At 49.6% G+C, this 12,508-nt stretch overlaps 1 protein-coding gene across 6 annotated transcripts in view; it reads right to left on the bottom strand.

The window, feature by feature from the left end:
* Window positions 1-1,486: 1,486 nt before the first annotated feature.
* The window catches only part of CDYL (chromodomain Y like), a 228,625-nt gene continuing 217,603 nt past the window's right edge, over window positions 1,487-12,508 (bottom strand). For all 6 annotated transcript variants that reach the window (XM_027602646.2, XM_027602647.2, XM_027602648.2 and 3 more), the window contains 2 exons: window positions 4,007-4,150; window positions 1,487-3,116 (listed from right to left, as the gene is read on the bottom strand). In XM_027602646.2, the coding sequence (XP_027458447.1) occupies window positions 2,958-3,116; window positions 4,007-4,150 (303 nt within the window). In that variant the 3' untranslated portion in view covers window positions 1,487-2,957. The remainder of the gene's footprint in view (window positions 3,117-4,006; window positions 4,151-12,508) is intronic.

The following is a 12,508-nucleotide window of genomic DNA, read 5'->3' as shown; positions in this document are numbered from 1 at the left end:
AGACCAAGAAGGGTTGACCCTACTCAGAGGCCTAAGTGGGCAGCAGTGCCCGTCTCTGTCCGGCTTTTCACCTCTACTTGCCAAGGGCTGAGCAGTATCTAAACCCAGCAGCTGGGAAGCACTGGGGGAGAGGACCTCATAAGCAGAAGGGAGCCTGGTTTTTGTGCATAGCTTTTAAGCTCTTAAGCATATAATGGGTATTTTTGACAGAGGTTGCTCTATAACATGATTTTTTCACCTAAGGTTTATAATACTTTATTCTTTTTTTAATTTTTTTTTAAAGATTTTATTTATTTATTTGAGAGAGAGAGAGAATGAGAGATAGAAAGCACAAGAAGGAAGAGGGTCAGAGGGAGAAGCAGACTCCCTGCTGAGCAGGGAGCCCGATGCGGGACTCGATCCCGGGACTCCAGGATCATGACCTGAGCCGAAGGCAGTCGCTTAACCAACTGAGCCACCCAGGCGCCCAATACTTTATTCTTTTTTAACAGCTGTGTATTCACTGTGTGGTGTGGCATACGCAAACTCTACTGATGAATGTGTATGCCATTTCCAGCTTTTCACTGTTAGGAAAAACCCTGAGATGAATTTAATTGCCTATGAATCTTAATTCTCATATGTCCTGCAAGAATTCATTCCTTATGATGAATCCTTATACATGGAATTGCTGGATTCGGTCAAACTCTCCTCTGAAGCTGAACCAATATAGATTTCCACCAATCTGAAGGACAGCATCTCCTGCCACCGTCACCAACACTGGGCACGGACGTCAGGATTTAAAGTTGTCAGTTCTTCCTCCTAGTTGGGCTCAATTCATGAGCCAGAAGTTGGAACATGAAAGTTTTGCTTCAGAGAAGAGGGGAGGTGGCCAACATGGCCCGGGGAAGGCAAAATCCATGATGGTGTAGTCGGATCCCTAATTTGAGGAGAACCCAACTGAATTAGTTCCCTCTTTGTAAATTCTAGGAAACAAGATGGTATAGGGCTGTGGCCAGAATGCCGGCTGTGCCACAATGACCTGGACTGAAGCCAGATCCCACCCCAATGTGAAGTATTTCATACTTCAGGTTCTCTATCTATGAAACAGCAATGAAAACACCTCCCCTGTAGGTCTGGGCAAAGAAGAAAGAAGTTCCAACTCTCTTAATACTAAAGTAATCACTGAAGCTTTCACGTGATACAGTGTACAGTTCAGAAACAGGCAGAAGTAGGGAATGATGTAGGAATATGCATCTCTGACAGAGGAGCGAGGAGGAGACAGACACAAAGTCCAGAAAAAAATGGCAGCCTGGGGGGAGTACAGGAGACGGGGCTTGGGACGACGATACTTGTCATATTCTAGCTCCTTTCCAGGTACAGTCCCACAGGCTTACTTACTCTCTAAACTCTACAGAAGCTGTATGCCCACGGGCGTTATCTCACAAAAAAGATTAAACGTCCCCTGAGAAACTTCAGGAGTGAAGAATGAGACGAACATTTCAAATGTGTTAAGAAATATTAGTTTTATTTAACCAGTTTTCACAGCTGAATATTTATTCTATAAAAACTTTACAGATTGTACAGTTTATTATATATAGTTCAAACTACTGAACGAAAAAGTAGGTCCCACAGATGCAAAAATACTGCACCAACCAATCCAAGGTAAAGGCGGATTTACACACTGTACAGCTCCCCACATGGCTGGGAGGTGGTCGGTTCTAAGTATAAACTTCCAAACTGTACAAAAATAAGGTTTTGATTTTATTTCATTCTTCATACATTCAATATGATTGCAAGCTCAGAAGCCTAACTAATAATAGGCGTCTGTAATCAGGAATCAGTCCCCACTCCTGAAAGGAATGTGAATGTCTATTTACACAGGGCACTCTTGGACACCACACTGTACTCCGCATAGTGCGTAGACATGAAAGCAGAGACCAGGAACATTAAACATTGAATATAAGGTAGTTCTTTTTTTTTTTTAAAGGAGTTTCTGCATTTAATAGTGTGCCAAAAGAATTTTAACTTATTAAATAAAATATATTCTAAGTGAACCTAAAAATTACACTTTATAAACATAAAAATATTTTTTTTGGTGTAATACATCAATCATATCTGCAAATAGAAAACCAAAACTGTATATAAAGTAGTATTTCTCACCCAGCAACAAGAAGCACTTATGTAGTTATTTTTTCAAAAGGGTCAGAAAAACTCTTTAAACTCCACTAAGACTAACTTATAACTTAGATATTCATACTTAAGCTATTCAGTGATTCACTAATACTGCAAACAAGCTTTCTTCTGAAGAGAGTGGTTTCTTCATGTTAACTGGGTAAGAACTGGACATACTACAAAGGAAGAATCAATGGATTTTCCAGCATGAATCCTGTGTACTTTACGGGTATGTTTGTCAGTCGGTTTTTCATAAGAAATACTTATCCTACAAGGTAAGTTTTCCTTTTGATTCAGGACATTTCATCTCTGAGATACTGTACCTTTTGAGACAGAGGCACATCTCAGACCTTTCTGAATCTCTAACTGGGGCAGGAGAGAGGAGGCTGGCTAATACCTCTTTAGATTCTGTGTTCTAGAAGGAAAAAATCAGGAAAACATTATTCCAGACCTTTCTGCCACCCAAAACCAGCAAAACACACTTCGTTTCTTTTTTTATACAGTACTAGCTAAAGGTAACAAAAATTAGAGCTTCGAAGAGCAGTCTAGAGCTCACCATTATACTTTTATACTTGTGTGTATATTAAGTATAAAATAATGACGTTCGGACAAAGGAGCTTTGTAGTTATTTTAAAGTTACAGTACTTAAAAACTCCTTGATAATAAATAGCTTGGACGTCGCAAGTCCTGCTTCCAAGCGTGAGCTAAGAGTGAACTTGTTTCAGGCTGTGGGGATGGAGGAGGGCAACCTGGTGCGACAGATGTCCTGCTCTAGAATTCCAGTGTCACCAGCAGGCACCTGCCAATCAGAACTCATCTATCTTCCTCTGCAGGTACTTCAGCATGGAGTCCATCCCTTGCGCCGAGCCCCAGATCTTCTTCAGCACTTCACACTCCCTCTCGTTGGCTTGCTCCAGCTCCATCTTCATGTTACAGCGCACAAGGGCTTTCGATTCTTCCAGCACCTGGACCGGACGAGCAGTGAGTTAGCAAGGGTGTGCGTCTGCAAGTACTGGCTCTATCTGTCCCCAAATTTACAGAGGCAGCTATCCGTCTTGAGTAATTACCTGTTAAAATTAGGCTACCATTTTTTTTCGTGATACACATCAGGCCTGAGATAGGGCTGTGGTATATCCACACCAGGTAGCGGGCAAATTCTCGACTTCTCAGCTGTTGAGCTGTTTCAGGAGCGCTGTGCTGCTTGCACCCTGGCCCTCCCCACCGAGACCAACCAGCCTGGGCCCCGTGCTCCTGCTGCAGACCAGCAAGGCCCTGGTGCTGGGCGTCGACCCTTGGGAGGCTCCTTGAAAACTCTATGGACACCTGCTGAGGGGATCTTCTAACCAAAATTTAATCTTAATCACGAGGGCTGTTATGTCAGGAGGAGTCTAGTTGGGAGTCATGTCAGTTAATATTCAGTAACATTTCATCTTCTAATTTGCTACATGCAATTCTGTTACCAGACTGAATATTATCCAGCACATTTATCAAAAAGAAGCTTACATCCACTGTGGGGGGTGGGGGGGAAGCGAACAAGATTATGGGAAAGAGCTTTGGAACCAGGAAAGAACCATATAGATGGTGTGTGGACAGTTTTATAGGACATTCTGAAGTTCCTACATTTCTGAAATGCATTCCTTTCATTCTTAGGCCTCTGCAACCAGGAGGACAAGGTGAGCCCATCTGGAGCAGTGGAACCAATTTTAGCTCCAGTGGCATTTCACATGCAGGCGGCCATGCAGGGAGGAGAGGCAGGGGACTCCAGAAACACCGCTACATGGGTGAGCTCTCTGGAGGAAAGGTCATAGGGGGGAGAAAAAAAGGTAACATATGTAAGAGAATGAATTCCACCTACAACTGGATTACAGGAGGCAAGCTCCTTGATGCGAACCATGACTTCTTGGGTGAAGGTCCCAGGCCAAAACACCTGGGAGACCAGGCCTTTGCCGCACGCCTCCTGGGCTGTCAGCTTCCGTCCACTCAGCAACATTTCATTTGCCTGAAAGGAAGAAGAGTTGAAACTGGTATGAGATGTGAGCGGGAGGCAGGCAGAAAAGACTCAACCTGAAAATTCATCTAAAAAAATTCAAACTGAGGACAGGTGTGTGAACGTGCGGGCCCCTCTGGGGACTCACTGTGCTTCCTCCAGGGTTCCAGCTAAAGTGCACTATTCTGGAACCTGTGCATGGCGAAGCAACCCAACGAGGCACAATCAACTACGGAGAGAAGTAACATACTGACAGGGAATTAAAAAAAAAAAAAAAAGTAAGGCCTATTTTATGATGTAATACAGAATCACGTGGGCATAACCAAGAAATCTCACTTAGAGAAGGTCTACTTGTGGTGAGCTTGAAGTTCCTGGCATGTCCCTCTCCGGCTGCCTCCTCCTTCCCAGTGGCAGCCGTTCCCACATGGGAAGTCACTCAATACACAAAACAGTATCCTGGGAAACTGAGGCATAAGCAAAGCTAGAAAATGCGTAGTTTTAGGGATTGAAATCAGTCACAGAACTACTACTCAAGATTTTCTGTATCTGAGAGGCCAATGGTGATTTCTTCTCAATATACACAGACAATGTTCTAAGGGCAGTGAATGTTTCTGCTCGAGTCTATCTTGGAAGGCCACATTTTACCACTTGGACATTAAAGTAAGCAACTATTCAGGACCTGAACGCATCCAAAATGACCACTACTGTAGTCTCCTTAGAAGGGTCTGACTATAGTTACTTCAAATGACTCAATGGAGGAAATTAACACTTATTTTTGTTAAAGAGAAAGGATATATGTATGTGTCTGTGTATGTATACATACGAAATTGACTTTGTTTTGGATTCTGTATCACTTAAGGTCTCAACATGATGTACATGGAGTTTAGCTCATTCAAATCACAGGCTCACAGATATCAAAATAGGGAGAAAATCTATCTGACAAGGAAACTTTGTGCTGTTCCGATGTGACAATTTTCTCCCTGCAAGTTTATCTTGCACTGCTAAGCTTCCCAAAGACTCTGGTGGTCACGATGAAAACCTGACCATAATCTACTGCGACTCAGGTAAAGCATACTCTTGGGAGGTGACCTTCCTCCCAAGGTAAACTAGGTAAAGAGGCAAACTATTGTTAAGAAAAGCCTCCTGTAAATGCATCGAGACATTTGCTGCACATGAACGCACAGCGTGGACGACACCCAAATAAAAAGAGCTGGCAAAGGAAATGTTTGGCTGACTCACTACCCTTTCAACACAGGCAGAGGATGGAAAACAGGGTGGAGAGCTGGGTCCCCACAAGAAGGACTAAAGTCCTTCACACTCATGACTTATTTTGGTGCCAGCTTGGACCTGTTATTTGTGCCAAGTCTTGGACAAAGTCACAGATATTTGAAGAGTTTGGAGATGTTTTATTTGAAAACCCCTGTACTGAACATCCTCTTCTCAGTGAAAAGAAGGTCTAAAATAAGCAATGCGTTTAGAAGCCTGACTTCACTTTACTATTAGCTGTTAAGACAGCTCTTTAGAAGACCGATCCAAATGCGATGAGAAAGCGTGAGAGGAGTGCTGACAGAAGGACTTGGTGGGAAGCGCTCTACGGTGTTCCTAGTTTGTGCTTCTCTCACTCCCAACACACAGTGAAGACCACACCACAACTACATCACTTAAGCAAAGTGCAAAGTATGTTTTCAAGACCAGCCTGAACCACAGGGCCTTAGCTCGGGGTGTGGATGCGAACGTGTGCCAGTAGCCAGTGGGGCGTGGGGGAGAGCAAGCCTCCTTCCCGTGTTCCCTCTCCAGCCCCTCTGTGGGCCTGTCCCCCCATCCTGTCACTTCTCTGAGTATTACTCGTTGCCCTCTAGACGTAGAGCAGAGTCCTATCACTGTTCTCTTTCTCCCTTTCCCTTTCCTTGATTCCCACATGCCTGTGCTAGCCAACTGGGCTATCAGAACAGTCTCCTGCCAGGCGGTGAGCTGCCACTGCCACCATGTCGTCCTTTTGGAACCGGGCTAACTCCGTGGCTATAGTCCCTGGAGAGTCTTTCCCTACTTAGTCTTCTCTATTCCTGATGGCTGGACGTGCAGGACAACAAAGGGCATTTCTGACTTCACCCAAGAGCACGAAAGTGGGACTGACTCAAGGTTGTTAAAACGCCTCATGTAAGTACAGGCGGTGAGTTGGTTTAAATTACAGTCAGCAAATGATACCATAAGATTAGTAAGATTAAATACACTCAGTTTGAATGAGCATGTTCCCATATGCTCCATTTCCAGTAGTTTTAACATGAGAGGTTTCTAACTTCTACCCAAGAAACAGATTGGCAAAGATACAGTCATTGGAAATTTACTGGCTGCCATTTTGTTCCAAGATGGCCAACTGTTTTTTAGAAAAGTTATAGTGTAACTACCCAGACAAGTGAGAAATGCCAGAGGAAAGTAGAATTCCTTTTTCTTTTCAGCCCAAAAGACCACATTAAGAGGTGTGGTGAGGAAACCTGACCAGCTTGGGTGGGAGGGGTTGGGGAGCTTTTTTTTTTTTTTTAAAGATCTGTCCGACAGAGCGAGAGTGAGAGCAAGAGCGAAAGAGAGAGTGCGTGCACAAGCGGGGGTGGGGGAGGGAGAGGCAGGCTCCCTGCTGAGCAAGGAGCCCGATGTGGGACTTTACCCCGGGATCAGGACCTGAGCAGAAGGCAGAGGCTTAACCAACTGAGCCACCCAGGTGCCCCGGGGTTGGGGAGTTTGAACCTCATGGAGGCAGTGGCTCTGCCACTTACTCCTTTGGGTCAGGCTCCCAACTCCCCAGAGCAGCCGCCTCTCTGGTAAACTCGGGGTGAGGCCATCGGCCATTCACTGGCCTGCTCTCCAGCATTGCACCATCCGGAACAAGAGCTGCCAGCTTTCTCAGTGGGAGCCCGTGTTCACCAGCTTCGTGTTCTCCTCAGTGAGGCGCTGCCGGGTATCTGTCATAGCGCTGGAGCCACGGGACCATGACCATGCAGCGCTGGGCATGCCCTGAATGTTTACTGGGGACAAGGAGGGCTAAACTGTAGAAGATACCGTCTGACGCTAACTTGCACATCTTGTGACTACAGCTTCGCTCCAAAGAGGCTTTGGCAGCTTGCTCCTTTTATCCTGGGAACAGGATCCTTCCTGGCTTAGCCTTCTTGCAGAGTTGTGCACAAACCCTAGGTGGAAAACCCAGCCTGCTGTAGCCTTGCCTCAGCCTGCCGGAAGCTCACCAAGGGGACTCTGCATCTGGGGGGTCGCTTCCAACGAGCACTGTCACAGCATGCCTCACCCCTGCAGCATTTACTTACTTTCTGCAGACAGGTTTTAGTCAAATGCTCTGCACTTTGAGTTGATTTTAAACTGTCTGCTCTTGCTTCAGGGCAGGGTTTCTCAGCCAGGCACTACCGACATTCTGGTCTGGACGGCTCCGCACTGAGGAGGCTGTCCTGTGACTTGCGGGACGCCGAGCAGCACCCAGCTCCACCTCCACTGTGACCGTCAAGTCTCTAGATGCTGCAGCGTGTGACCGCAGGGAGGGGGCACCCAGCACCCCAGAGGAGAATCACGAGTGGCACCGGAGATCACAAGGAGAAGCAAAATGTGATGTGTTTTCAAGACATGTCCAGTGAGGGAAAATGCACCCGCCGGATAAGCAGCCATTCATTTCGTCACGGCTTCCCGCACTTTATGGTTCTGAATGCAATGGGCTCAAAGCATTCCACCTCTTAGCAGCTGTTGGCCCAAGGACTTCAATTTCAGAATGTCTTTGCCCAGAATGTGTTTAAATGTCAGGTTTAGGATTTCCCCCCATCTGCTCTTCCTGTGTATCTGCATCAACATCAGACACCTCCTTGGATCACGCAGTTCTTTCAGTCTCCCCTAGAGTAATGACTCAGGATGCATGTAGGCGGCTTTTACCCACGACAAGGAGTCTTCACTCCCAGAACGGGCGGTAGCTGTTAGGAAACAATCTTTTACAATAATAACTCAAAATGAACTTAATTTTCCCGACAACGACTCTACCACCAGAACCAGGTAGTAATAACTGTTGGGTGGGTGCCGTGTAGTGAAAAGAAGACAAATGACCCTGACGGGGCCCACCTCTTCATCCATGAAATGTGAAGCACCACCCTGGGGTGGACATGGATGTGCCGCCCGGACGCCTCGGCCCAGGAAACACTTGCTGCCCTCCTGAGAGAGCTCCTCGGCACGGCCACACCCGCAGATGAGGCTCTGGATGCCATGCAGCCCCCAGAAGCCCCCAGAAGAGCGGGGGCTGCCTGTGGGCTCCAGGGTAGGAGTTCTGCCAGGGTGGTGCATGGTTCACCCGTGCCCTCTGCCCAATCCTGCCTCTTCCTGCCCTGCCACAGAGGTGGACCCTGTGCCCTGCTTGCCCAAATCCATCTCAACCTCTGCTTCCAGAAAAACTACCGGTTTTTGTCACGGGTGGGAATGGGAGAGAAAGTGGTGATGAGAGGGCTTTGGGAGCAAGATCGCTCCCTTGGCTGGCTGGCAAAGAGCACCCCTCACGGGCTGGTGGAGCACCCAGAGTGCCCGGCCCTGGCGGTGGTTCGAGTGTGAAAACCCTCACACATGAGGGCACAGTACCTGCTCTTTGCCACTGACGCAAGCAGAGGGGCTCCTGGGTAGCAAGAAGGCAGAGAAAGCACAGATCCAGATCCAGCACTTATTAGTCTGACAAGGTGAGTCACCCACTAGGGAGGACCTGTTGGGCTCGGTGGGGAGGGGAGGAAGAAGGAGACCCTTAAACCTGGAACAGGGACTCCAGGTGGACATCCCCAAGTTGAACCCCAGACTCCTCAGACCGCTCTGTCCCCCATCAAGAACAAGTGTTGCCGTCTTGCCTGGAGACAATGCAGAGGTCTCTCTCCGCAAGACGGCATCGCTTCCCTCAAGTCCTGCTGACCTCCTCTCCCGGCCCCCAGGCCTGTAACTTGCTTCCTCCCTCCAAGAAGCTGCAAGAAGACACAGGGAGCTGAATTTTAAGGGTGCCTGACTTGGAGCCAGAACACAAAGCCGGACAGGGGAGTTTGCTGATTTGGGAGCTCTCCTGAGATACAAGATGGAACTCCCTGGCAAGTGCCCCAGGAGATGGTGTGACCTGGCTACTGGGATGGCTCCTAGAAGCACGGAGGGGATGGTGGCCAGGCTGAGTGGAGCCGAAATGTCAGAGCCGCCAGGCCTGACTGTGCAGCGGGCGGGATGAGAGGCCTCCAGGAGCTTGGGGCACATGCCAGAGAGATGACCACGATGCAGGCCCCTGGGGTTCTGGAGCGAGGCCGCGCCGTTCACAGCAGGGAAGAATGTGCCTCTTAAAAACAACTCTGGAGTGTTTACTGAACCCTGGCGGAGGCAGAACACCTAGCCACGGGACACCGAATGACCACACACCGGAAATGTCCCCCAAGAGTGGAGTCCCATCAGGCCGGCTAGGTGTAAGGTGAGACGTAAGGTGCACAGATGGGATCAGGCACAGACAGCAGAGGGCACAGGTGAGCCGCATGGGGGGCCCAGACCCCCACATCACCCACCACTGCTGCACGAGGGCCCTGCTTCAGCTCACACCGCCGGCCACATGGGGGAGTCCTGATGAGCGAGCTTGGGGTGTGGGTGGGCTGGCTCTGTTTTCAGGTGTGCAGACTGAAACACAGCCGGCAAGTGCCTGGGAGCCTCCCCGGAAGGGAAACACTCCCCGACAGGGGATACGCCTTGTCCACCACCTGCTGTGGAAGGAGAGGTGGCTCAAGGTGAGAACACGCAGTGACCCAGGGCCTGGCTGGCTGGTCAGGGGCCTGGAAGGTTGGGAACAAGGGGTCTGGCATGTCGATGGCTGGGGAAGTGTGTACATGGCTGTGTGACATCAGTGTCCAGCAGGGAGCATGCACCACAGAGAGGAACTGAACAGCTCTGGGAGACCAGCGCGGTCGCCGGCTGCCCCAGCGCCGGCACAAGAGACAGGTGTACGGAGTGGCTGTGGGGTGTGTGGGACATGCAGCTCAAGGGCATGGGCTCTGACTCACTGAGGCTGATTCAGTTACTGCCACCGCAGAACATCCAGCCTCCAGCAAGATAGTAATGCCGAGCCAGCTGCTTGGCAATACTCCTGAGACCAGCTAGTCGGCCGCTTGGTGGCCGGTTGTTGACTGTTGTCACAGGAATAGATGCTCACTCTGGTCTGGGTTTGTTTTCCTGCCTGAGGTCCTCACGAGCACCACTCTCCGAGGCTCATAACGTGCCCGGTCTGCAGGCATAGGGTGTGCCAGGCCAGATCCCCCTCGCAGCAAAGGGGCTGGGGGGAGCAGGCCCATGACCATGGGTCCTCTGACCGTGTCATATTCGACACTTCCAGAGGCTGCTGCTGATAGAGCGCTGGGATGGCCTGAGTGCAGGCGGAGTACCAGCCTGGAGGTGGCACCCCCTTCTGAGTTACAGTGTATGCAGTGCATCAAAGACCTTGATACGGTACCAAGTCCCCAACAGAAAGAACAGTCGGGACTGGGAAACGAGGGGAGGGAAGGGGCATGGCTGCACCTGCCCCCGCCCCTGCTCCCCACCAATGATCTGAGGGCCGTTTGCCTCCTGCCTTTAAATCAGGGCTCTACTGGCCCCCAAGGGAGCACGCTTGGCCAACGGATGCAGCGAGGGTCCCACCCAGCGTAAGGCTATGAATACTACCACCGGTGCACCTGGGGTCCCGCCGGGCCACAGCCACCAACGCACAAGTGCAGCAACTCTGGGGTGGGGGGAGCAGCGTCCCACCACAGGAGGGTCGCTGAGGCCAGAGGAGGTGGCAGCCGTGGGTGGGACCGGACAGGAAGGGAGAAGACGAGCACGGGGGTGGCTCTGAGACCAGATGGGGCAATGGGGGCTGTGTGGGCCCAGTAAACTCCTTCCTCTTTCAACTTTGTTTTGGGAGTAAGTTTAGACTTATGGGAAGATTATAAAAGCAGTAGAGAGATGATAAACGCTTTACTGAGCACTCTCCCAACATTAACATCTTCTATGACATCTTATAATGATCAAAACCGGACAACTACCATCAACAGAATACTATGAGTCAAATCACAGACTGTCTGCAAAGTTTGCGACTTTTCCGAGGAAAGTCCTTCCTCTGACCCTGAACTGCGTCTGAGATCCCTGCATCTGCACGGAGCTGTCAGGCCCCTCTGTCCCCTCCAGTGTGGGGCGGTGCCGAGGTCTTCCGGTGAGTTCTCCAACCTCTGTGGCCCTTTGGCAGGGCCCTGCATCTGCAGACTGTGCCACAGTCCGGGCTTGTCTGGTACTCTCTCCAGACCCGACAGAGGTGATGCCAACGGGGCAGGACTCTGGCAGAGCGACGCCATGTCATTCTCGCTGCAGCAGGTCGGGGGCCAACGACGGGTCTTATTTCTGGGGACTCGGACCACTCAGTAAGGTGATGCCTGCCAGTCTTCTCTACTGTAAAGTTAACTATTTTTCCCACCACAAATAATGAGAGGATGCAAACATCCATTTTCTCATTATACTTTTACCCGCCAACTTGAACATCTAGGTGGTTCTTGCCTCTACAGTCATCAGTGGCTAATCCTTCTCTACATCTTTCCCCGGGAAGAGCAGCTCCCCTCAATGTGTATGAAGAGGTGGATAGGAAGGACCAAAGGGTGGACTGTGGTGGACATGGGGATGTGCCGCTGAGGTCCGTCCGAGGGTGGGCTTGCTGTCCCAGCTGTTGGCAGTGCTGTCAGCAGCCAGCCCTCAGCTCCTTCGGGGATGCCCTCTGCTGCAGAGAGCCGCCTCATCCACGGTCATGGCGCTCTTCCTGGGCAGCCCACGCTCGGTGATGATGGACATAAAGGAACCAGCTGTTTCAGTCCACTGTGGGACAACTGTGACAGGCCATACATGCCCCAGAGCTCCCCAGACGTGGCCCAAGCCTTGCTGGGCCTGCCTTCCTCTGTCCAGCCCCCTAACCGCTGCTATCCTACCAACAGGTGTGGAATATGGAATATTGCTCCACCATGACAAACTCCACCTCAGTGCTGGCTTTTGAAGACCCTAACCTGTGACACCTCTTGCCCTACTTCATGGAGTAAGAAATGCAATGTGCGTAATTGCTTGAAAAAAATCAAAAGCTACAAACATTAATTTTTATTATGCATGGCTTAAACAGTTAAAAAAAAATAAAGCTCCACAATCAGATGAGAAGACTTCTCCTATCCTAATCAACTTAGCTCCTTCATTGCTTTCTCTTAAAAGTGCAGCTCTTAGGTTCTTACGTCAAGAAGCTTTTGGTGGCATACTCTGTTGTTTGGATTACAAATTGGGTATTTACTAATAACGGATATCAGTGTCAATTATGCAGAG

This window comes from Zalophus californianus, chromosome 7, assembly GCF_009762305.2.
Source record: "Zalophus californianus isolate mZalCal1 chromosome 7, mZalCal1.pri.v2, whole genome shotgun sequence".
Lineage (NCBI taxonomy): Eukaryota > Metazoa > Chordata > Mammalia > Carnivora > Otariidae > Zalophus > Zalophus californianus.
This window is presented reverse-complemented; position numbering and strand designations above follow the sequence as displayed.